Source organism: Misgurnus anguillicaudatus, chromosome 10 (genome assembly GCF_027580225.2).
Source record: "Misgurnus anguillicaudatus chromosome 10, ASM2758022v2, whole genome shotgun sequence".
Classification (NCBI taxonomy): Eukaryota; Metazoa; Chordata; class Actinopteri; order Cypriniformes; family Cobitidae; genus Misgurnus; species Misgurnus anguillicaudatus.
Window position 1 is genome coordinate 25,679,986 of NC_073346.2, and position 26,750 is coordinate 25,706,735.

Here is a 26,750-nt window from a genome sequence, read left to right on the forward strand (position 1 = left end):
GGCGCAACAATCAAGGACTTTGCTGATGTAACATGGCAAAAACGAAAATAGTCCCCTGCCTTGAAAGCAACCAAGGGGACCATTTTCGGGCAGTGCTTAATATCACTACGCCTGCTGCAGCCATGTTACATCAGCTAAGTAATTGATTACTACGCCAGTCCGAGAGCATATCTGCCTGGAAAATCACAGCTTCCAAATTTCTGTCGGTCCCAGCACACGATGCAACCACAGAAGAGTCAAGTTTTAAATAGGAAAAATATCGAAAACTCTTTGGCTACCCTTGAGCGCGATGCCAATGGTCCAATCAGATTCAATGGACTATGCCAAGCCATGCCAAAAGTGGCACCGCCAGACCCGGAGACCAGCCGAATGGACCCCAAAACGGCAAGAATCAAATGTTTAACTCTAGGGGAGCTGAAAAATGAGCATACCCTCAAAAAAAGTGGAATGTCCCTTCAATGGACATTAAAATGAACATATCAGCTGGTTTAATCGACTCTCCAAATGGCAATTTTGCCATCAAGACTTGCGGAGCCACTGAAAACATATCGGTCCTCAGCTGAGAAAAGCGTTTGAACACAGTCTTCATGAGCCTCAAGCTCCTTCTCAACCATCAGACTATCAGAGTCCAACACAAAGATTTTTCCCACAACCTTTCTGAGGCCTGTCCCACCACTGTTACAGCCGATCCAGACCTTCAGGAAGAAAATAAGACATATCAATTCAATAACATGCTACTGTTTGACTACTCAGTCTTATAAGAAAATATTCAGAATTTCTAAATTATTGACTAAATATCTGGAAACATTACAGCATATTACACACAGTAAATAATATGGTACAGTACAGTAAGATAGCGTATTACACACTGAATACCTGATCTTTCACCTTGATCATACAGGTGACCCGACAACAACCGGGGAGTGTGACCTGTTTAGGTGCTTTAGTTAGGTCGGATGTGTCCCATATGCACAGCTCGGCCGAGTCTGCGAAACTCGTCCAGATCTGTTTTCGCTAAAAAACAAAAACAAGAGCCTTGAAATCACTGGTTATATGAGTGTATTATAATGTTATGCATTTCACACAATGTGAGTAAGTCAATGTGAATAATATTTAGTATTCTCAATAACACTCATTTCTATAATAATTAACAAATACTTATAGGAATACACCACAATTTTTCAATATTTTACTATGTTCTTACCTTATATTTGACGAATTAATACATACCTATGTATTTTTAATGCGTGCACTTTTATTTCTTTGTACAACGCGTTGTGAATGTGTCAGCATCTAGCCCAGCCCCGCTCATTCATATGGCTCCAAACAGGTATGAATTTAGAAACCACCAAACACTTTCATGTTTTCCCTATTTAAAGACTGTTACATGAGTAGTTACACGAGTAAGTATGGTGTCACAAAATAAAACTTGTTTGGAGCCATAGGAATGAATGGAGCTCGGCTAAATGCTAACACATTCATGAAGCGCTGCACAAAGACCAAAAGAGCAAACATCAAAAAAAGACAGGTATGTACCAATTCATCCAAGTTGAGGCAAGAACACAAAACATTGAAAAACGGTAGTGTTTTCCTTTAACATAAAAAAATAAAAATCTAGTACAATTTTTAAATTGAAGGCCCCTCCCCCAAGAATCTGGACCTTCTTTTGATAGACCCACCCCACACATTCGCAACCCATAACGATGTAAATGACAGTAAACATGCCCCTTACTGCTGATTGGCTACACGTGTGTTTTGGTACTCGGCCCAACTCCCTTTTCCAAAGTGTTTTTCAAAAATCATGTTTCTTATAAGGGCCACCCTTACAGATTTCACACACCAACCCAAGGATCTGCAGATGTCTTGTAAAAAACCTTGACTCTAATTTTTTTCTTTAAAAGGTAAATTTTTCACTTAACAATCAAAATCTAGAGTATTAATACATGCAGTGTATACAGTGCACGCAGGTGATATCAACCTCTAAGTGCAATGTGATCCTGCTGAAAACACTGGCTTGGATGTTTGCGTCTAGGAGGGAAATCTTACGAAGCAGACATCCATTCTGTCTTAGCTCCATTACACAATCACTGGCACCTTTACAAATTATAAACAAAGACAAAATAATTAAAAAATCTATATTTTGACTTTATTCTGATTTTAAAAGGTTTTGCTATACATTGTTCATTAATTTTTGCAGATTCAATAGGCATCTTTGTGTTTTTTGTGTTGCACAAGGAGTATGTATGAACTGGTTAAGATTCAAATTTGAATGCAGAGTTTAGCATGTAAAAGTATTGGTAACGTTAAAGTATATATTTAAATAGGTTGATGACGAACGTACCACACCATAGGGTGTCATGGATTTGAATGGATTGCAATCTGTCACAGGTCAGATGAAACTGTCTCTTCACCTTCAAAGTGGGAACATCCCAAACAATCACAGTGCCATCTGCACTACAGGAAAACACCTGCACTGGGCTTTGGGAACACATCATATTAACATTTCATATAAATAGACAGAAAATATCCCAAACAATGCTGCCACCTCCTGGTGAGAACTTGCGTATAATTTTATTGCACTTAGTAAAAGATTTTTAGAGCTCTGAAAAGGGAACAGAGTACACTTTTAAAAATAAAGGAGCTTAAAAGGTGATGTCATAAAAAGCCATTGAGTCAAACATTCTTAGAAGAACCATTTCTTTCATAACTTTTATTTCAATTCCCTATTGAGGTTAAGCCAAATAAAAATTTGTCTTCTGTCCACTATTCACCTGAGACTGTGGTTCAGTTTCTCCAGGGCGAAATCTGTGACCTCTCCACGATGCTCAGTCAGCTGTTTATGACACAGCATACTGCGAGTGTTGATTATGTAAATGACAGAGTCTTGAGAACCAATCCACAACTGCTCTTGATCTAATCCCATCATGCAGTTCTGGGGAAAGAGACTGCCATTTTAAATCCATTACGAGATCAAGAATTTAAATGTTCACTCTGCCACAAATTGAAAAAAACATAGCAAAATTAGGAAGAAACCTAATCTGTTCCTATATGGCCACAAAACCAAGATTTGATCAAGAAAATCATCTTACACTGTTGTTACCTTCCATACTATCTTCAATAAATCAGTGCTTCTTACCAATGGAGAGTCTCCAACATGAATGCAGTTTTGCTGTAAGGTCCAACTAACAGCATCAAACACAACCACCTTCCCACAGCCAAGAGCACACCAGAGCTTAGGGTTCCCATCCAGGTCAGCAGAGAGAGTTAACTGACCTTTAAAAAAGTAAAAGAGTGATTGAACATGTTGAACACTTCTGACAATGTGCTCAATGATTCATTTATAAGTTTCAAATTTGCACATACACGACTATATACAGCACGACATATAGTGAAACACTTGTTACAACTCTCCACAGAATACATTAAAATAATTTATAAAACAGGCAGTTCTGGTTCTTCATTCTGATTGGTTGAAACGCATTCTAAGCCGTGATAAAATACCCCGGTAAACCCACGGTTCAGACCGGATTCCAGAAGTATCACTGCGCCAATGTTGCTGCGTACTGATTTATGAAAATAAACACTACAGTCTTTAATCATATTTTTAATTTGTATACAATTGCACAATTATGGCGATATCCAGATAAATGTCAATAAATATTGAGTCATCTAATCAATAAAGAGAAAACGTTCCCTGAGGAGTTTTTACCTCAAATTCATATTTCCGTTATCCACTGGGTGGCGATCTTACCCAACTTAAACACTGTTGATTCACTCGACACTAAAAACAGCGTGTGTAAGTTTTGATCATCGGTCTGAATCTGATCTCTTACAAAAGTTCACAAAAATGGAATTATCTCTGCTTTCAGCTAAAAAAAATCTGAGAGGTGATAAGAGAACAAATTAAGGTAAGATGAAAGTTTTTTTTTTGTTGTTGTTTGAAAGCGGATGGTCTGTTCTTTCATTTGATATTTTATGTTTATTTAAAGAAGATAATTTTCTGCAAGGCATTAAACTAAAACTGGGTGGCAACTTAAAAAAAAAACACTGACAAGGAAAGAGTTAAACATGCTTCCAAGCATATTTGATCATCACTTCAACAGTTGCACGCTATAAATGTTAATGTATAAATTAGATGAATGTTGGTCTATAAAATAAACACCACAGTCTTAAATCATATTTTCATTGTGTCTTTGCTGCGTCTGTGTTGGTTGGGAACTGCGCTCTGTTTCAGTCACACTTGATTCTGAGGAACTACTTTGTTTGACGGAAGAGTAATATTTGTACTAATATAATTACAGCTTATTTGTGTTTTATTTGATAAAATCCTGCTAACGTTATTATGCATATGAAGTAACCGTTTTATAAAAGCAATAACCCCCGCGAAGCAGTGGCAACGCCCCTTAGCTGTTATAAAATGCACTGGTGGTAACCCACTGCTTGGGGCTTATTGCTTTATTATACCACGGGGCTGTTAAATGCTGTATTCTGATTGGCTGAGAAATGTTCCGTGGGTATGCATTAATTTCAGATAACCGCACACCTAACTTGTCAAATGTCTTAAAAATAGGCACCAGAGCAATGTTTGTGGTAACCGTGGTATAAGAGGAATAATTGACTCCCCCACCTAAACGATGTCAAAAACAGGATCTAGAATTACAATTCGAGTTTGAACTGCTTGTACAGATTACATTAAAAGGAAAAGTTTTCCCCCAGCAATTAATGTTAAAAACTCTAGTCAAATAACAAATGATTAAGTTCGATTTTTTGTAATTGTAATTTTGTGGAACACAATGGAACATGACTTGATTTCCCAGAATGTTTTACTTTAACCAAGCATTTAAAATGGTTGCCAAACAATTTTCCAAAGTAACTTTCCTAACACTGAATGTATGTGAGATTCTTTCTGTTGTGTGACTGTGGAATTTCTTTAAATTGCCATGAATTTAATTCCACTTCCTGTCATTCCAATTCCAATTCAACTTCCTTTAGGGTCAATTCAATTCAAATTCCAATTCATGAATTGAAGGGAGGCCAATTCAGAAATTCTGAATTGTGCACAAGCCTGCCGCGGTGTAACGGCACGACCTTGGGTGTGCATTATTTTCTTAGAATTCAATGGGCCGTCGTCAATTATTCCTTACATAACATAGATTAAAAAATGGGGATCAAGGGTCTGATATTAAGCAATGGCACTTGATATCTGTTACAGTTTCACTTGATTCCAGTTGCTTTAAGCCAATTTTTAAAAGGGACCAAAATGTGTTAAAGGGATAGTTCACCAAAAAATGAAAATTCTATAATTTACATCATTACCTCAAGTTGACCCTAACCTTTATACATTTCTTTGTTTTGCTGAATACAAAGAAAGATAATTTAGAACATTTGCAACCAAACAGATCTGGGGCACCATTGACTTACATTGTAGAAAAAAATAATACTATGGAAGCAAATGGTGCCCCAGACTTGTTTGATTATTAACATTTTTCACCATCCGGTGAGTAAATGATGATAGAATTTTTATTTTCCGGTGTCACATGCAAACTTAGGCTTGTATCAGTGTTTTGAATTTTAAGAATTATGGACAACAGCTCTGCTAGCTCATTGAGGCTTTATTTCTGCTAAGGACCATTTCCTATTTATCTATTAGTGTTATCAAAATTAAAAACAAGTTCCTCCTAAAATCTCTGAGGGCAAAATGCATCAAAGACACTCTCTGAAATAAACATTAATGTAACTAAAATATTCCTGCAGACCTGGAATGAACAGCAAGACATCAACAGACTGAGGGCTCCTCATGTTCTCCGATGGATTAATCTTGTGCTTCAGCGTCTCGGCTGTGGGTCTGGGAATAATCATGGGGACTGTGGGAAACAAAGACAAGAGATAAAACATGAAGCTCTTCTGATTTCATCACACATTTGTTCTCATAGTTATCTCATATAATATCAAATAAAACCCAGACAGGACACATTACAGACTGAAACACACCTTCATGGCGTAGTTTTTCATAATACGCCAGCTTGGAGGCAGCAAGAACGGCTTTCTGTGTCTGTAAACAGCCCACCACAGTGTCCATGAGCAGGACATTGGTCAGAGCCTGCTGCACATACTGCGGGTCCTGAGGAAGTGAACAGGGTGTTACTATATAAACAATGGAGAAGATATATAGGAGAAAGCTTTCTTAGGGGGCATGCACAACAAAAGTTTTACACCCGCGGCCGCTGGCCGGTGTATGTTTTCAATTGTTTCCAACGGAAGCTCTGCATTTTTCAAAAAAGCCAGCAGCTAGCGTTTTTTTCCGCGCTGAAAGCCGGCGTTCAGTGTTTTTTCTGTGCTCAGCGCTGAGAGTTGAAAAATAATCAACTTTGAGTGAAAAACTCAGCTCGTCAATGTCAGCTCTCACATGGCCATCCAATCACAGTGGAGAAAGGGCGGGACAAATATCACAACAACCAAATGGCGCATCATACAACGATGATGTTAATATCAGTCGAAGTACTCCCATAAGTGCTATTACGCCATACTATAATGTTGCCCCTTTTTTAAATCCGCTTAGAAAAGCGCTACGTTTTATTTTGTACCACCAAACTTGCTCGTATAACTACTCGTCTTAAATAGGAAAAACGTTGATGTGTTTGGTCACTTCTAACTTTATCTCTGTTTGATACCATTGAATGAATGGGGCTAAGCTAAATGCTATCGAAGTGTCGCAGCGCGCTCCAGCGCCTACGTGCACGCACACAGACGATAGAGGGATGTATCAACAATTCTTAGTTAAGGTAACAACATATTTCAATATTGAAAATGAGTAGACTATTCCTTTAACTCAAAATGTTTAATCGTCCAACTATGCGTGAATAGTGTGATTTATTCGCTTCTGGTGTGAACGCACAGCTAGTGGCATGGTAAGTGCACTCAAATAGAGTGTAACGCCACAGCCAGTTGAAAATACTTAAACTTTTTTTTAGAATGCCACGTTGGAAAGGAAGAGGAAAGCACCCCGCCTAAAAAAGTGCATGACCCGACTGTGTCGCTCTGTATTTGAGCGCGCTTTGCTTTTTGGTGGTAACTAATTAAAAAAAAGGCATTTATAGTTTTGGAACCAAACTCTTCAAATGTACCTTGAATGCACTGCAAGTCTCTTTGGATAAAAATGTCTGCCATAAATGCGAAATTTAGATTCCTTTACCTTATGGTTGTCTGCCATTATTCTCCCAGCCCACATCTCCTTGACCATTAGGTTCCACAGGTCACACTCAGATTTTAAATTTGCCTCAAATTTCTCTTTCTTCAGTCTGTTCTTGATCTTTAGAGATGGGATCCTCAACAGCAGAAATGAAGCAGTTGAGATCTTTAAGTCCTGCAAGGGTTCACAAAATTCATCTAGTTAACATCAATGGTGTCCAGCAGCTTGCATCCACCTACACAGAGCATTTGGTAGTATTCAAACCTCAATGTCTCTGAACTTGGTGATCTCAACATATCCCGGCCTGCCTGTAGTCAGGAGGAACAGCCTCTTCTGGGTCATAGCAATTTTACCAACACCATAACTGGTCTTCACAGAGCTGGACAGCTTGTACACACACTCGCTGTTGTCCAGATGTTCCAGGACCTCAGCGGGCAGCTGAAGATCCTGTGCCTCCGCTTCGCTCTCCTTCCAGTAGGTGTAAAGCACTCTGAACATCTCTGGATCAATCTGTTTTTGCTCACCTGAAAAGGTTGAAGGAGAAATGGGATGAGAACAAACATTAGGTGTCCTTTCATGCAGATAAAGCGTGAATGAAACAATAACCTACCGACTGTAAGAGCCTCAAACAATCTCTGGGTGGTAGCCACATCCCTCACAATGCCAGATTCCTGAGTGCACCTCACAAACTCTTCCAGCTGCATTGGGGTCCTGGGAAGCTGAAACTTCTTCACACGATCATCTGAATCCACACGTTCACTCTTATCGTTGGTCCTCACCTTAGAAATGAGTGGCCTGAGCTCAGATCTCTTCTCTGCCTGGGATTTCTCCTCTACCTGCAGAGAGTCCACCAACACCCTTACCAGCTCATGTGGAAAAATCTCAATATCTGTTTTGTAGAGGGTCTGGAAGTCACTGAGGGCATCCAAGCGTTTAGAGTTTAGCATGTTGACAAGGCCTCGCAGGTAGTAGTACCTGGCGAGCAGGCTGGAGTCATCAGGTGGGGTGGTTGTTATGGCTTTGTTAAGCAGGAGGACAAGATCTCCAAAATAAAGGGACACATGGTAGCAGCTCAAGGGAGGAGGGAAATGTGCCAGTTTGAACATCTTGACTGGTCTGGCTGGTATATTTAGAGCTTGGAGGAAAAAGATTTGAAAAGATAATTGGCATGCAAAAATACGAATCTAGATCACAAAAAAATGATGAAATTACTGTGCTTTACTGACACATGGGAAGGTTAAATTTTATATAAGAACATTACAGTATGTTCCTGTAGTTAAATTGGTTAAACATTGCGTTTAGTACAATGACGTGTACTGTACTTTGAATCCATTGTAAACGGCTTTGAATAAAAGCATCTGCAAAATGCGGTAAATCTACAATAATTTACAACAAATGTATTTTACGATTTATAGAGAACACTATTTCAATAAAAAAGATTATTAATGAACATTACTTTAATGTTTAAATTTTTTTTTTTACTTATTTCAGGAATGGTTGGAGATGTCGGAGATGTCTGTTTAAGGGAACTTGGTTGAGTCTCATCGCCCAGGTTAGGAAGACTTGTGCCCAGACGTTTACTTAGACTGCTGTCTTGGCAATCATTTTTCATCTCCTTTATAGTGCGTCTATGAGAGAAATCCATTGATGCTTTTCGTCTGAACAACAAATATAAAGAAATAATACATATTTTATAATACTTATTTTTTTAAACCATAAAATATATATTTGATTTTTAAAGGTTTAAGATGTCACAGTATGTTTAATCTAATGCCTGTATAGATTCTGTACAGTAGTTGAGATGTACAAATTAGATAATGATATTTGACGAATGCTCTCGGCACGTATTATACGTTCATCAAATACTTGCTTCAAATCCGTTAATCCCAGCATTAGGTAATTTAGGAATACCGGCTTGAAGGCAGAATCCGTTAAACACCACAACAATTTTCCAGCAAACTCCTCTAAGTGCATGGAAGAAGACTTCGATGAACGAAGGCTTGGGTACGTTATAGTGCAAAGTTTTTTTTTACCTGGTTTATGGAGGTTTACTGAATATATTAGAATAATAACCAAATGTTTTAGCCTTTATTTAGAAAAAACAGAAAAATTTGACTTTTTTGTGGAGATTTTTTGCATGTGCTTATAAAGAGTTTTGCAGCACAAGACTTTGTCAGCAGAATAATTTGTTAACTATCAATGAAATCACTACAGTGACATTTGTGAGAATAAGGCATTTCCATTAGTGACTTATAACCTTTTTATTGCCACTAAAGTAATATAACTGAACTTAAACATACTGTAACAGCCTGATAAAACTGCTAATGTACAAGAAAACACGTCAGACACACTTGAAGGGTTTGCATCTGAGCTCTTTACATATTAAAAAGCATTTCATATTTTTTGAATATTTTCTGTTTTTATATTTGTATATAGTTTTACACAGTTCCTCTTTTAAAGGGGACATTTCACAATACTTTTTTTAAAATGTAAAATAAATCTTTGGTGTCCCCAGAGTATATATGTAAAGTTTTAGCTCAAAATACCATATAGGTCATTTATTATAGCATGTTAAAACTGCCACCCTGTAGGTGTGAGCAAAAATGTGCTATTTTGGGTGTGTCCTTTTAAATGCAAATGAGTTGATCTCTGCAATAAATGGCAGTGCTGTGGTTGGACAGTGCAGATTAAGGGGTGGTATTATTATTAAAAACTAGGTAATTGAAATTTGGCTCCCCTTATGATATCATAAGGGGAGCCAAATTTCAATTACCTAGTTTTTCACAAGCTTGCAGAGAATGGTTTACAACACTAAGTTACTGGGTTGATCTTTTCCACATTTTATAGGTTAATAGAAGCACTGGTACTTAATTATAGCACTTATACATGGAAAAAGTCAGATTTTTTGCACTTCTGCAACTTATAAAACCCAGAAGTATCGCTCTAGGGCAAACAGCTGTATGTCCGTCTAAGTTTTGAGGATCGTGCTGCATCTGATCTCTATCAAAAGTCCTTTACAAAAATCTAATTATCTTAGCTTTTTGCTTCAAATTTGGTGCTTTTGAAGAAACCTACCCATATTTGAGAGGTGATAAAAGAGAACTTATGAAGGTAGGATGAAATTTTTTTTTTTTAAAGCAGAGGGTCTGTTCCCTCATTTAATATATTGTATGTTTATATATTTAAAGTAAAGCATTTTCTGGAAGGCATTAAACTTTTGTAGCTTGGGTTTCCCCATGCTGCCTTGCGTGCAAATTTATTCATGCTGCAAGTCTTGCATGGAAACTATGGACCTATTTTGCCCCTGAAATAGAGAACCAATCACAGAACGGGGAGGGGGCAGCAAGACGATGACGACGTCTATGCGACACACCGATTGGCAATAAGCTACGTACAGATGCATTTGATAGACATTCGTAGCGTCCAATAAACGGCATAGGGAACCAATCACAGAACGGAGAATGGCAGCAAGACGATGACGACGTCTATGCGACACACCAATTGGCTATAAGCTACGTACAGACGCATTTGATAGACATTCGTAGCGCCCAATAAACGACTCTTTCGTAACGGGCTTTCGTAACCACGCCTCAACTACGACAAAAATGCTGGCACAGAAAGAGTTAAAGAATGAAAAACCTTTGTTTTCTATGTTTTAGACAGTCATTTTCATTTTTATATATTGTGTTAAATATATCAGAGAGGGTTTTGGTGTATTCAGCTCTTAACCGTTTCCCCGTTTGTACATAGTTTGTTTGATTTGTATAATTTTAAGTAAGGGATAACGTAGAGGCAGCCGGTAGTTATCGGGAAATAAGCCACGACAGTGTGATCAGGACCCGACGCGAATATATAGTTTCCCGATAACTACCGGCTGCCTCTACATTATCCCGCTTATTACATGGCTACTTGCCACATAAGAAAAAAACTGGACATGAATATGAATTTGAAACCTTTTATTGGCATATTTGTTTTAAATTAACATTTTTATCCTTCCGCGAAACTTTGCACAGATGCATAAAATGATCGTAATACCTTATTAAGATCCTCTGCTTCATACTTGTCTGTCTCCATTTTTTTCTCTTTTAGCCAGTCTTTGAGAAGTTTTAATGCCCATTCTGTATTTTTTTTTGTGTGTTGGCTTCGTAGCTGTCATGCTCTATTTTGTCAAGTTCAATAAGCTCTCTGTGTCTTGTCGTTGTTCGTTTTTCTATCCACTGTTTAAATGTTTGTTTTTTTCCGTACATGTTAAAATTAATGTCAGATCCATTAATTTATAAAATTAATGTTATCCATTCTTAATTGTGGTTGTCCAATGTTTGTCACAAGATGGCGCCAAACAGTAATCTTTATTGGCACGGAGCGATTTAAATCGTACAAGTAGTACCGGCTATGCGTTATTACTTTGGAGCGGTTATTATTTGAAAAGAATGAACCTGCAAATGTCTCAACTGACCAATCAGAATCAAGTATTCCAGAGAGCCGTGTAATAAGCCTTAATAACAAACACATTTAGGTCTTTCACCATTAATCACCATTGTCAGGATATTGTTGTACAGTATTGACTGGTCCTCTAAATATAAGTCGATACAAAAATGATCATATAATGACCTATGTTATGACCAATATTAAATCCACGTAGACAAACTAAAATGTAGTAAAAGTAACCAACAAATCACTCATATTAACCTTGACATAATCCCTTACAAACAACCTACTTTTGGTCTTCTGTCCGAGTATTCCTCTCCATTCTGGTGAATGCTTTCAACTTTCCATTCAAATGGTCTTTCAAGAAAGAGTGGAAAATGTGTGTTTCCAAGACCTGTCATGACAAAATACATTGGTTGTAAAGTTTGGTCACAGGTGAGCCATTTTACAAATCAGAAACGAACCTTTTTATAAAACGCTTGGTCTGCTGGTTCCCGGGTCTTTAAAAATTCATCTGTGTTAAAAACTCTGTGCTCATAATTTAGATGATCATCAACATCTCTGGAAAAGGAAACAATAATCATTCCAGTTAGACGTTTTAATAGTCCCTTGAGTCAAATTCAATTGAAAATAAAAAGCATAAGCTTTTGATTACCTAAACATGTTCACAATGAGCTCCAGGGTGATGTTCTGAATATCTCGATTGAGTCCGTGTTGCCAGTGTCTTCTCCGCATACGCAGCTCATTAACATCACTACAGATGCCACGATAAAGCACTTCCAGGTCATAGTGTATCTGTAGGACTTTTCTTCTGCACGAAGATCACAGCAAACCAGTAACACATACATCAAGAGCAAGACAAGCAAGCAAGAGCCAACTGAATGTTTAAATGACAGAATGTTTCTTACCGGCTCTTGAAACACTGAGCAGCTGTATGAGGGGCTTCTGGAAGATCAACATCATTACTGCCTGAACAACACACTGTTCCCTCATCAATATTGATCAGAATCAGATCATCTGTCTCCTGATATAGGTATGAGACAGATTTATTAGGCTAGTATTATAAAATAGAGAATAAATGTGATGCTGCATGTGAAAACCCATCTAAAGTCATTTTTTTTAACATAAAATTATCCTAAAGAACATTCTGTAAAAATATAATCTTGATATCTTAAATATTGACTACGTAAATCTATGGGCTTTATCATAAACCTGGCGCAAAGCACGACGCAAGTGTCTTTTGCTAGTTTCAACCTGGCGCAGTTATCATTTTCACATTTAGCGCCACGTTGTTTAAATTGCAAATGCCCATGGGCGTTCTGGTCTGAAAACAAGGTGTGTTCAGGCGCATTGTTGGCACGTTGCTATTTTGAGGCCACTTAAATAGACTACGCCATTGACCAACAAAACCTGGTCTAAAGTCAATGGAGCAATATTGTTTTTGTTATTTTATGTGCATGTTAGTAATATGCGACTATAAACAGGACGACCACACGGGTTTGCTTATCACACACGAATGTGCAGCAGCACATAAACGTTTTAAAATATGAAAAATCAAAGGATTAAAATGTATAAGATTATTGAGTCTCTTGGACATAAATGAGGACCGATTATGAGACGTTAGAAAGCGTAAAGAGCAGCTTCACCTGCAGCCTGGTAATTAATTAAATGCTTTAAACAAATGCAACTATTGCATATATTTTTAAATGTTTTTTTTTTAAATGCTACCCCATGGATTTTTATGTTTCTGATGACTCTGTACCTGTGGATATGATGAGATGAGAACTGTTTTTAGAAATATTTTTCAAAGCTCTCACAGCGCTGTCAAAGTGCTGAAACGTCTCCACACGTTTGTAAATTCTTTATCTCTTGTTTGTTACAAATAAAGAATTTTTAGAGAACAAACCTTTTCTTGCATATTTGTAAATATTTTTTGAGATAACACACAGATCATGTAGGCCAGGGGTGTCCAGACTTTTTTGTGTGGCTATCTACTTTTAAAATGATAAAGCCGACAAGATCTACCTGCTAAAAACACAGTTAATTATGATTATAACACTTTAAATGCATGTTAGGACTATACCTCTACATTGAATATAGGGCTGTTACCATTACTCTATTCTTTTTGAGGAGTTAAAAAAATCCTGGAGTACATGTCGAGCACTTCTTAAAATAGCGGAGATGCGGTTGAAACAAACTAGAAAATGACAACAGTATCAGAAGCATATAAATCAGCGCTACACTGCCTCTCTCTCTCTCTCTTGTTTGCTTGCTCGCGCACACACACCGTGCACGTGGATCAGCTCCGGGGTGAACGCAAGAATGCGCATCCTGGTGACTTTTGGAAGTTAGACGACTGAGCTGCAGAGGCATGGCATAAGATTTATAAAAACACATTTGAGAAAAAAAGCAGCAACTCAGAGTAATTCTGAAACATGCAAGTATTTTATACCATAATGCCAAATCCGCGCGTGGAGCAGCAGTTAACGTATGTGCGATCTATCGCCATTGCCTTTGCGATCGACGTATTGGACACCCCTGATGTAGGCTATCCATTCATTTACAGCAATTAAAAGCCTGCTAAATTTACTTCCTTGACTGAGAGAAAATGACTTTTAAAGGTTAAAATACCAAAAAATAACAGTTTCAATACAAAAGTGGAATCGGACAGACCCCTTTAGACTTTGCGCTTTAGACAATGCGCCTATAAAATAGGGCTCTATGTCAAAGAATGAAATTAAAATAAAATAAAATCAGTGAGTGAAGTCAAACTGGTAAAGAGTTATTAAGGAACCTTGGCAACTTCCTCATAGTGACTAAGGTGGCATCCCATGAGGAATGGGGTCGGTGCCATGACAAAGTCAAGCATCTGACGGGACAGTGTGGGCACCAGTGGGTGCTGCCAGCGCAGGGGTCGAATATACAGCATTAAGCATTCTGCAATCAGAGTCAGTTTGGCCCAATCTGAGGAAAAGAACACCATACGCTGTTCTGTGAGTATACTGGTTATGATCTGTGGAGGAACAGACACACACATGTCAATTTATTTCTGTTGGCCAGAAGACCATCTTTACTTTAGTTGTTTGAATAGAAAAAACCCCATTAACTTTTTTTACATATTCAGTCAACAGGGTCTACATTAAAGACCTGCAACAGCTCCCTGGACTCGAAGCAGAGGAGCGGAAGATGAAGATCCAGGTCAATAACAGGATAATTTTTATCTTCTCTGGATGGAAGAACAATTGTGAGAGGGGACAAAGTGAACATCTGGCAGAAAACAGAGAAACACACTTAGATCTTTTTCTTGAAACTTCAGAAATAATCACTTCACATGTATTATATAAACATCTCTTAGATTTGTTAAGATGCCCATATTAAACCTACCACATGCAGTTGACCAGGGGGAGGAATTGGCACCAGAGCCAGTTTAGCACAGAATTCCTTTACTTCCTCTTCCATATCAGTATTTTTACAGATTTTGAGCCGACACAAGAGGCTAGGAAACGGCCAATAAAGTTCCATTATACAGTAAACTAAAAAAAAACATTTTATACTACACAGGAAAGATTAAGATAAGGGACAGTGGAAATCACATTGTTTATTTTAACAGTTTCCTGTAACTACAGAAACATTTTGTTTTTATTGTGCTCCTAAGGAACAAAATAACGGCACAGTGCTATTGTTGTAAAAGCCTGCTGTACCTTCTAATTGACTGACATGTTATAGTATCTGTCTTTAAAGTATTTTCCAAAAAAGACATTATAACTCTTAAACCTGACTTTTGGCCATACCTAGACAGGCAGTCTTTGAGAGTGTTGTAATACGGGTGTTTTGATATGATGCAAATCCCATAAGCACTGTAAATTTGAGGAGGTTTGGAGGAAAGGCGATGTCCATTCAGCATCCGCTCTTGGAAAATCCATTTCTGATAAAACAATGTCAGTATAATTGTCACAACTCTTGTTGGATATACCAGGTACTGTACTGCAATTGTAATATCATTTATGAAGTATAGAAAAAGACTTGCTGTTCTTATAAGAATGCTGTAGCTTTATATTTAGAATTGTAAATTTTATTATTAAAGTTAACACCTAAGGTCAAACCATAAATATTGTTTTATTCAAAGTAAAGTCCTCACTTTCACAGTTTAAAAGCAAACACAACCTCTACCAAATGTATTAGTCAGTCTCAAGAATTCTGCCAGCAACATGGCAACTAAAAGCTAATGGTAATGAATCTTATATGGTTTGAGTTGGCACAACACTAAACAACAGGTAATGTAGATCACAGGTGACCTGTCAATACACAAAAATTATGAGAGGTTATCGTAGTAATCTAACCTGTACTGGTCTATAGTACTGGAGAACTACTCCATGTGACTGGTTCCCAAAGACGTCAGTAAACACCAGAAAGTGGAATTGTTCTTCCTGCTGCTCCTGAGATATAGAAAGCCCTCCTGAATAAAAAATAATAATAATTAAATTGTCATTTTTATAATTTAATTTTAGTTAAATAAACATGTTATACATTTTGAGACCTTTGCAACCTGCTTTGAATTAAAGGGATAGTTCGGCCAAAAACGATATTAAACCCATGATTTACTCACCCCCAAGCTGTCCGAGTTGCATATGTCCATCGTTTTTCAGACAAACACATTTTCGGATATTTTAGAAAATATTTTAGATCTTTCGTTTGATTAAATGTAATGTTACGGGGTCCAGCAATAGTCCACGACCTTCAAGTCCAAAAAAAGTGCGTCCATCCTTCACAAATTAAATCCAAACGGCTCCAGGATGATAAACAAAGGTCTTCTGTGGGTAATCCGTGCGGTGTTGTTGTAGAAATATCCATATTTAAAATGTTATTAACGTTATAAACTACCTTCCGGTGGCGCCGCCATCTTAGAGTGCTGCGCCTTCAGGATGAGAGCTTACGCAGCGTACAGAGTTTCTCTGCTGCTGCTCTGTCCCCCGCCCTCCGAATTTGTCATACGTCACTAAGAAAAGTGCGTACACTACGCTAATACTCTCTCCTGAGTCTAAGATGGCGGCGCTACCGGAAGGTAGTTTATAACGTTAATAACATTTTAAATATGGATATTTCTACAACAACACCGCACGGATTACCCACAGAAGACCTTTGTTTATCATCCTGGAGCCGTTTGGATTTAATTTGTGAAGGATGGACGCACTTTTTTTGTTATTAACGTTATAAACTACCTTCCGGTAGCGCCGCCATCTTAGACTCAGGAGAGAGTATTAGCGTAGTGTACGCACTTTTCTAAAATATCCGAAAATGTGTTTGTCAGGGGCTACAGAGGGAGACTGAGACAGGATCCAATTGCAGAAAAATAATAATTTATTAAAGGCAGTCAATGTCCACAAGGCTGAGCTTGGGTGAAAAATGTAGAGAAAAAATCAAAGAGAGAGAAAGATCCGCTGCGCGTAGACAGGGTGAGATTTTCCGCTGTGCGTAGACAGGGTGAGAAGTCCAATGAGCGAAGGCCAGCTGAGAAATCCACTGCTTGAAGACAGGGTGACAAATCCACTGAGCGATGTCAGGGTGAATAATCCACTGCGTGATAACAGGGTGAATAATTTAAACTCCACGGAGAATTTAACCGGGCAAGCCGGACCGCGGCTACAGACCCTGCGTGGGTACGCTGGACAGCGCCTCTGGCAGCACAACAGCCGAAGCTGCAGCGGAGAGTGAGATGTCAACCACTCAGAGATAGCAGAGCAGAGGGTAACCTGGCAGATGGTGACAGCAGAGAGCTCAGGTAAAATACGAAAAATAACTAGAGAAATAAACTGGAGCTATGAGTAATAACTAGACTAGTAAGAAAAATAAAATAACAAAATGAACAGATAACTGGAGTTATATAATACTGGGTACTAGACCGACTAGACAAGACAGGACAGGAGAGGAGAATTGGCAAGGCACATACAATGACGAACTCGCGGGGAACAAAAGACTAAGGGCACTAATATAGCAAACCAAACGAGGGGTAAATAATTAACAGGTGTGGTGACGCAGGTGTAGGAAATCACGCTGATGAAGAACCCAAATGACAGACGCGCATGAGCAGAGCTGTAAAACATAAACACAGACAATGAAAACACAGAAACAAAGCAACCAATCAAACTGACGTCCTAACAGAATCCCCCCTCCCAAAACCGCCACCGGGCGGTCCCAGAAGGGGCTCACCTTGTCGCCGACGGAGATCGTTAATCAACTCAGGGTCCAAAATGTCCCGGGCCGGTACCCAACACCTCTCCTCCGGACCGTAGCCCTCCCAGTCCACTAGATACTGAAAACCTCTGCCCCGCCGACGTGAATCTAATAACCGCTTAACTGAATAAGCAGGAGAACCGTCCACTAGATGAGGGGTGGGAGGGGTGGGAGCAGAGGGGACAGGATTAATACGGGAAAAAAAAACAGGTTTGATCTTGGAAACATGAAAAACCGGGTGAATCCGACCGAATGCTAAAGGCAATCTGAGCTTGACCGCAACCGGACTAATGACCTTAACTATACTGTATGGACCAAGGAAGCGAGGAGCCAGTTTACGTGAAGGCTCTCGGAGAGGCAGATCCTTGGAAGAGAGCCATACTTTCTGCCCACAAATATAGCGAGGGGCGGGTCGCCGGTGCCGGTCGGCCGCGACTTGGGTTCGTCTGGAAGTCTGAATTAAAGCGTTTCTGGCCCTATTCCAGATGCGTTTGCAACGTTGGACGAAGGCCAGAGCAGACGGAACCGCCGCATCGGATTCCTGCGAGGGAAACAAAGGAGGCTGAAAACCCATCGAGGCTTCGAAAGGAGACATGTTAGTGGATGATACAGGCAGGGAATTATGTGCATATTCTACCCACGGAAGCTGTTGGCACCAAGAGTTCGGACATTGAGACGTCAGACAGCGGAGCGTACGACCAAGATCCTGATTAGCCCGTTCACATTGCCCATTGGTCTGAGGGTGATAACCTGAAGACAGGCTGGCAGTGGCACCGATCTGCTTACAGAATTCTTGCCAAAATCGAGAGATAAATTGGGGACCCCTGTCGGATACCACGTCTGTGGGTAAACCATGGAGACGGAAGACGTGTTCCACTAATATCTGAGACATCGCTTTGGCAGAGGGAAGCTTAGGTAGGGGAATAAAATGAACCGCTTTGGAGAAACGATCCACCACCGTGAGGATGACGGTGTTACCCTTAGAAACTGGTAAGCCGGTGACAAAATCAATGGCTATGTGTGACCAAGGACGGGTGGGTATGGGGAGAGATTTAAGCAGACCAATGGGAGGCTGATGAGACGCTTTATTACGAGCGCATACATGACAGGCTAAAACGAACTGTCTGACGTCGGAGCCCATAGCGGGCCACCAAAAACGTTGACGGACGGTAGCCAACGTTCTCCGAACTCCCGGATGGCCGAAAAACTTAGACTCGTGACCCCACCGGATGACCTCGGAGCGAAGCGCTGCCGGAACCCAAAGCCGACCCGCCGGGCACCCCTCTGGCACTTCACTCTCTCGTCCGGCCTCCCTCACTCGCTGTTCGATGCCCCAACTGAGGGCACCCACCACCCGCCCCTCAGGGAGGATGGTTTCGTCCCTCTCAACGTCAGGACTACCGAACAAGCGAGAGAGGGCATCAGGCTTTGTATTCTTTGAACCTGGCCGGTACGAGAGAGTAAAGTTAAAACGGTCAAAGAAGAGTGCCCAACGAGCCTGCCGCGATGTCACCCTCTTGGCTGAACGGACATATTCCAAATTTTTGTGGTCCGTCCAAACCAAGAAGGGCTCCGAGGTCCCCTCTAACCAGTGACGCCACTCACCCAAAGCCAATCGAACCGCCAGCAGCTCCCGGTTACCAATGTCGTAGTTTCGTTCAGCAGGGCTCAACCGGTGAGAAAAGAAAGCGCAAGGATGCACCTTTCCGTCCTTCGCAGACCGCTGAGAAAGCACGGCGCCTACCCCGACATCAGAAGCATCTACCTCCACAATAAACTGAGCCTCCGGATCTGGAATAGAAAGAACAGGAGCAGAGATAAACCGGGACTTTAAATTATCAAAGGCCTCCTGAGCGTCATTATTCCAACGGAAACATTCTTTAGTGGAAGTGAGAGCAGTAAGAGGTTTAGCAATCTGACCAAAGTTCCTAATGAATCGCCGATAAAAATTGGCAAAACCCAGAAACCGTTGCAACTCTTTACGAGTGTCGGGGACTGGCCACTCGGCTACCGCCTTAATCTTAGAAGGGTCTGGACGGATCTCGCCCGCGGCAATAACGTAACCAAGGAACGAAACCGAATCCCTATGAAACTCGCACTTCTCCGCCTTAACAAAGAGCTGATTTTCAAGAAGACGCCGGAGAACTCTGCGAACGTGCTGAGTGTGTACCTGCATAGACGGAGAAAAGATGAGAATATCATCAATGTACACAAACACGAATTTATTGATCATGTCTCTCAGCACGTCATTGACCAGAGTCTGGAAGACAGACGGAGCGTTACAAAGCCCGAACGGTAAAACGGAATATTCAAAGTGTCCGGAAGGTGTATTAAAAGCTGTCTTCCACTCATCTCCCTCCCTAATGCGCACCAGATGGTAAGCATTGCGCAGATCTAATTTGGTGAAGACGCGCGCTCCCTGCAATAATTCAAAGGCTGACGACATTAAAGGCAGGGGATACCTATTCTTAATGGTAATGTCATTGAGACCTCTGTAATCAATGCATGGACGTAGGGAGCCGTCTTTCTTTTTAACAAAAAAGAAACCTGCCCCCGCAGGGGAAGTGGAGGGACGGATGAGACCGGCACGAAGGGAATCATTAATATAACGGTCCATAGCCTCTCTCTCGGGACCGGACAAAGAAAAAAGTCTACCTTTAGGCGGAGAAGTGCCTGGGAGGAGATCGATAGCGCAATCATACGGCCGGTGAGGAGGAAGGGAGGTGGCCCGGGCTTTATTGAACACCTGATGAAGATCTCCATACTCCGCCGGGACCCCGGTCAGATCGGCTGCAGAAACCTGAGAGACAGAAGAAACAGAACCAGAAGAAGCAGCACCAAGACAAGACACATGACATGACGATGACCAAGATAAAATAACACTATTACGCCAATCCACGTGAGGATTGTGCTGTGCCAACCAGGCATGACCCAAAATGATGGGCGAAAGAGAAGAGCCTAGAAGGTACAGCACAATCTCCTCACGGTGGTTGCCGGAAACAAAAAGACTAACCGGGGGTGTACAGTGAGTGACCTGCGCCGTCTGCTGCCCTTTGAGAGTCCAAACCACGAGAGGAATCTTGAGGGGAACAGCGGGAATGCCCAAAGAGCGAGCCAGCTCCTCGTCCAAGAAATTACCCTCGGCACCGGAGTCGAGAAGAGCCGAAGTGGGATGATCCACGCCCCCAAAGGACAGAATAACCGGCAGATGAGAGCTAGAGACACGGGAGATTTCTTCAGTAGCCACGCCCACCAGGACTCCCGGTCTCACCGGCGGGCTGGATCTTTTAACGGACACCCTTTAGCGAAATGCCCCGGCTTGCCACAGTAGAGGCAGAGAGAATTTAGTAGACGTCGCTCTCTCTCCTTCTGAGAGAGACGCATGCGACCGAGCTGCATGGGTTCAGCCTCAGTGAGTGAAGACAACGAGGTGGGCGTGGTAGAACTGACCGACTCCTTCTGAAGCACCCGGTGACGCAGCGTGCGGCGGTGTTGGCGAAGAAGCATCCGAGCCTCAACCTTGAGCGCGAGCTCGATGATATCGTCGAGAGAACTAGGTAGATCGTGGGTAGCGATTTCATCCTGGATTTCATCATTGAGACCGTCAACAAACTGGGCACGTAGAGCTGAGTCATTCCAACCGCACGCTGTGGCCAGAGTCTTGAACTTTATGGAGTAATCCGTGACTGAGTGTCTGTCCTGAGCCAGACGCACTAAATGGGCGGCTGCAGCGTCACCCTGAACCGACCGGTCAAACAACTTTTCCATCTCACGCCGAAAGGCATCGAAAGACTGACAGCAGGGTGCACGGGCATCCCAGACCGCAGTGCCCCACTCACGCGCTCGCCCGGTGAGCAGGGTAATACAGAAAGCTACTCGGGTCTGTTCAGTAGCATATCGTCGGGGCTGAAGTGCAAACACTAAGGAACACTGGGAAAGGAATGCCCGGCAAGAGTTGGGATCGCCGTCATACGGCGGAGGGCTGGTGGCATGGGGTTCCGCCTCCAGAGGCTGGCGGGGTTGACTGACCTCTCGACGGACCTGGTCGAGCTGAGCGCTAAGCTCAGTGAAACGAGACGAAAGATCCTCGACTTCACGGGACGCTGAGGTTATCTGTGCCGTGTGCTGACCCAACCAGGCTCCCTGCTGGGCGATGGCAGAGCGCACTGACTCGACATCTGCTGGATCCATTTATATGGCGAGTTCGTCTGTCAGGGGCTACAGAGGGAGACTGAGACAGGATCCAATTGCAGAAAAATAATAATTTATTAAAGGCAGTCAATGTCCACAAGGCTGAGCTTGGGTGAAAAATGTAGAGAAAAAATCAAAGAGAGAGAAAGATCCGCTGCGCGTAGACAGGGTGAGATTTTCCGCTGTGCGTAGACAGGGTGAGAAGTCCAATGAGCGAAGGCCAGCTGAGAAATCCACTGCTTGAAGACAGGGTGACAAATCCACTGAGCGATGTCAGGGTGAATAATCCACTGCGTGATAACAGGGTGAATAATTTAAACTCCACGGAGAATTTAACCGGGCAAGCCGGACCGCGGCTACAGACCCTGCGTGGGTACGCTGGACAGCGCCTCTGGCAGCACAACAGCCGAAGCTGCAGCGGAGAGTGAGATGTCAACCACTCAGAGATAGCAGAGCAGTGGGTAACCTGGCAGATGGTGACAGCAGAGAGCTCAGGTAAAATACGAAAAATAACTAGAGAAATAAACTGGAGCTATGAGTAATAACTAGACTAGTAAGAAAAATAAAATAACAAAATGAACAGATAACTGGAGTTATATAATACTGGGTACTAGACCGACTAGACAAGACAGGACAGGAGAGGAGAATTGGCAAGGCACATACAATGACGAACTCGCGGGGAACAAAAGACTAAGGGCACTAATATAGCAAACCAAACGAGGGGTAAATAATTAACAGGTGTGGTGACGCAGGTGTAGGAAATCACGCTGATGAAGAACCCAAATGACAGACGCGCATGAGCAGAGCTGTAAAACATAGACACAGACAATGAAAACACAGAAACAAAGCAACCAATCAAACTGACGTCCTAACAGTGTTTGTCTGAAAAACGATGGACATATGCAACTCGGACAGCTTGGGGGTGAGTAAATCATGGGTTTAATATCGTTTTTGGCCGAACTATCCCTTTAATATGAAAATACCAATGGACAGCAATAATGTATCTAGCCCTAAAGAAACGTAAAAGTGCTACGAATTTCAATTATATCAGATAACTTTGACAGTCCTAAATAATGATATAAAATAACTTAACTGTAAATATAATGCAAACTGAAACAACTAAAACTAGAAAAACGGAAAATCATAAAAATAAGTCTATACCGTCTAGTTTACTGCTTGAGTTTAAATATATTGCAGCGTGCTGACCTTTGCCTTTACCTACAGTGCTATTATAATGTTAGTATCTCAGGTACTACACTGTGTCATGTGTCAGAGATTTGTGTGAAACAAAATTACAGTGTTTTATTAAAAAAATAAAAATAAATATATACTGTATATATATATATTGAAGAACTAATTTGTTTCAATAAGAGTGTGTCCATACCAAGTTATCAACTTGGTATGGACACACTCTTATTGAAACAAATTAGTTCTTCAATAGTTAACCCTTTAACTCATATTATTAATAGTTGATTAGATCAAGGGATATTCCCTAGTTCTTGGAAACCAGCGGTCGTGACTCCTATATTTAAGGGAGGCGACACTTGTTTACCCTGTAATTATAGGCCTATCAGTGTCCTACCTATAATATCAAAGGTTTTTGAAAAACTAGTGGCCAAACAAATTATAGATTACCTTAATAATAGTTCCTTCCAATTACATCCAATTTGGTTTTAGGGCAAATTACTCAACAAAAAGTGCCATATGTTACTTTACAGAAAAGGTAAAATCATTAATTGATAAAGGTGGTGTGGTAGGGGCTGTATTTCTTGATTTACAGAAAGCATTTGATACTATAAACCATAATAATTTATTGCATAAATTATATGATTTTAATTTCTTAACACATTCTGTAAATTTGATCAAATCTTATCTTTCTTCTCGTTCTCAATTAGTAAAAATTGATAGTTGTATTTCTAATTAGTAGGTCTATCAACTGGAGTACCGCAAGGGTCAATATTGGGCCCAATTGTCTTTAGCTTGTACATTAATGATTTACCCAAGGAGTGTGAACAATGTAATATCTTAATGTATGCTGATGATACAGTCAACTTTACACATGGAAAAAATTCAGAAGAGGTAACAAAAAAGTTGACAGACGTTATGGTAAAAGTTACATTCTGGCTTAATCAGAGTTTTTTGAGTTTAAATGTGTCAAAAACAGTTGGTATGTTTTTTTCTAAAGGGCATAAGCCTAATATAAACCAGGACATTTTTATTTCAGGAGATAGACTACAGGTTGTATCAGAATATAAATATCTAGGGGTACATCTGGATTCCTGTTTTAGTTTTAAAATTCACACGAAAAAGGCTCCTCCTTCTTTGACTGATTTTATAATATTTAAATCTATTGAAAACAGAATTACAAGATGTGCTATTAGAGCAGACTGTATAATTCCAGGTAGGAGAACAACATTTGGTCAAACTGTTTTTTCATTCAGAGCTTCACATCAGTGGAATGCTGTACCTCAATCAATTAGAGAGTGCTCATCATTTATCTCTTTTAAGCTTAATCTTAAGAAATGGCTTCTTCATAACCAACAATGTGAACATTAATGTTGCTACTTTTATTATTACTCTTATTAGTATTACTTATAATATTAAATTTAGTACAGACTTGTTGTATTTAATTGTATTTAATAAAGGTGTTCATGGATTTTAATTGTTGATTGCAGTAATGTATTGATGTATTGTTGTAATATTTAACCATTTTTATTTATCTTGGAGCCCAATAACATCTGGCAAAGGGACTACCAATGAAAACTAGCCCTAGGGCTAATTTGGGTACATTCACATATACGAATGTTAATTAATGTACACTGTCCCTTTTCTAAAGCTTTGAATGATTTTACCTGGAAAGCAAAGTTGTGGCAGGGCCGCTAGATCCAGGTCTTTAGGAACGTTGAAGTCCTCTGTGGCTTCCTCCTTAGCTTTTCCTGCGTTGTCCGGCGGTCTGTCATTCTTCTTCTTAATGAAGGAAAACCGTCGCTGGGTGTGGCTGAACCTTCCCATCCCTGGCTCATTGATTCTCCCTTTGGTCACAAATGGAGGTGCATGAACCTGAAGGACCTCGGGATCGAGAAGTAAAGGACTTTCATTCACCTGCAGAAGAGACTGGGCACAGACAGGAAAAGCAGGATAAATATTAAACATTGTATGTGGTGATATTCTGTACTATATATAATGTAATCTACTGCTTTATCTTTTTAGCTTTAAGTCCCCTTTAACAAAATAAATTCAGAAAAATGTTTACTAGGAAAAAAATCATACTTTCCATGATTTATTACCACAGAGCTTTTACATAAATGGTTAAACTAAAACCAAAACTACCTCATATCAAGATGCAAAACTCTAGTAATCAAGATTTCTATTGCATAACATTCCATGTGCCTGTCTGATCATGTTATGAACACAACATTACATTATTAAATAAAGAAACCAATTTGGTAATGTCACCTTAACAAACCAGGATCACATTTTAATAAAAACAATTTTACATGCAGGTACAGTTATATTTGTGGCAATAAACACACAGTTTAGTATTAAGTTTGTGTTGCAAACACAGTTATTTGTATTGACATATGGTAATGAATGTATCATGGTTAGGTTTATCTTACAAAGGATATTATTTTAACTCAAACACCTCTTTCAATGTATCACTTGAAAGTCCAACAACAACACATGCTTCCAGTAATCCTGAAGGGAGTGGCTCTGCCATTGAGACTCACTCTTCATATAACATTCACTTTATGCAACCTGTAAATATATATGAATTTTCAAAAGAAAACAGGTATGTTTGCAAGATGTCGAATACCATAGAGTAGCATAATCATAAATAAGATGGCATGCTTGTAGCATAACAAAGGTATCAAATAAACAACTTTTAAAGTCAACTTACAAATAAGACATCAAATAAAAATCTGACATCATTACATCAAAATTACATTAATATGATGTATGCCCAGCTGCTATCATGTCAACAAAGTTTAATGTAATATACTTATTCTTCTAGTCGGTGAGTCTGTCAGTAAACTCATTGTGTTAATTTAAAACGATCCATGGGATCGTGTGTCCTGAGATCTATCCTCTGTATTGAATAACCCCGGGCAAATTTAAATAAATGCATGACCATCCAAATAAACAAGTTTAAACACACCTATTCAGGTGCCCCCCCCCCCCCATTCAGCCTTAAATTTTAAAAATGCACAGTAACCTGTACAGTTCATAAGCTTTGTCGCTTATGAACGTTTTCTTTTAATTATTTACAAATTGTAACCTTGCTATAACTAACGTTACCTCTATAATACTATATGAAATAACGTTGTTTTGCGAATATATTAAAAAGACGTAACTGTTACCTTCGTCGATCATGAGTATATCGAAAGTGATGTTATGCACTGGGACCGCTGAAGATAAACACCACAAAACCCGTGAGTGACATGCGCATGCGCACTGAAGTACAGAGGCTGGCCAGGTGTGTCACCTCTTTAGGATGCTTATATTACATTCATGCCGGTCAGAGCATAACGTGTTAAACATTGACAGCATATTTCACTACCACTACGCAGATAATGCTTTATTTAGATTAGATTATTTTATTGTCATAAGTGCGCTTAAAATTAGCAGCAAATTGTCAAAAGTTACAGCACTTTTAGTCAGGACAGATCTGACAAGTTTCGAACCTTAAATGACTATTGGTATTTGAATAAAT

The 26,750-nt window shown here is 40.1% G+C and overlaps 1 protein-coding gene across 9 annotated transcripts; it reads right to left on the bottom strand.

Annotated features, from left to right (window-relative positions):
• Nucleotides 1-346: 346 nt before the first annotated feature.
• dennd3b (DENN/MADD domain containing 3b) lies at nucleotides 347-26,468 on the bottom strand. Of its 9 annotated transcripts, none has more exons than XM_073872233.1 (24): nucleotides 26,398-26,468; nucleotides 25,683-25,795; nucleotides 24,892-25,153; nucleotides 15,958-16,073; nucleotides 15,409-15,542; nucleotides 15,002-15,113; nucleotides 14,765-14,884; nucleotides 14,412-14,630; nucleotides 12,526-12,641; nucleotides 12,273-12,428; nucleotides 12,082-12,178; nucleotides 11,908-12,011; nucleotides 8,672-8,847; nucleotides 7,800-8,324; nucleotides 7,454-7,713; nucleotides 7,193-7,363; nucleotides 5,992-6,121; nucleotides 5,757-5,864; nucleotides 3,137-3,273; nucleotides 2,772-2,932; nucleotides 2,342-2,478; nucleotides 1,979-2,094; nucleotides 889-1,014; nucleotides 347-695 (listed from the first exon to the last, which is right to left on the bottom strand). In XM_073872233.1, the coding sequence occupies exons 2-24, from the start codon at nucleotides 25,755-25,757 to the stop codon at nucleotides 489-491; spliced, it is 3,765 nt and encodes a 1,254-aa protein (XP_073728334.1). In that variant the 5' UTR covers nucleotides 25,758-25,795; nucleotides 26,398-26,468; the 3' UTR covers nucleotides 347-488. The 9 variants fall into 9 exon arrangements, 5 of the variants coding, with proteins under 5 accessions (XP_073728334.1, XP_055066280.2, XP_055066282.2 ...); XM_055210305.2 differs by having other exon boundaries at nucleotides 348-695; nucleotides 877-1,014; XM_055210307.2 differs by having other exon boundaries at nucleotides 348-695; nucleotides 877-1,014; nucleotides 26,392-26,412.
• Between the last annotated feature and the right edge of the window lie 282 nt (nucleotides 26,469-26,750).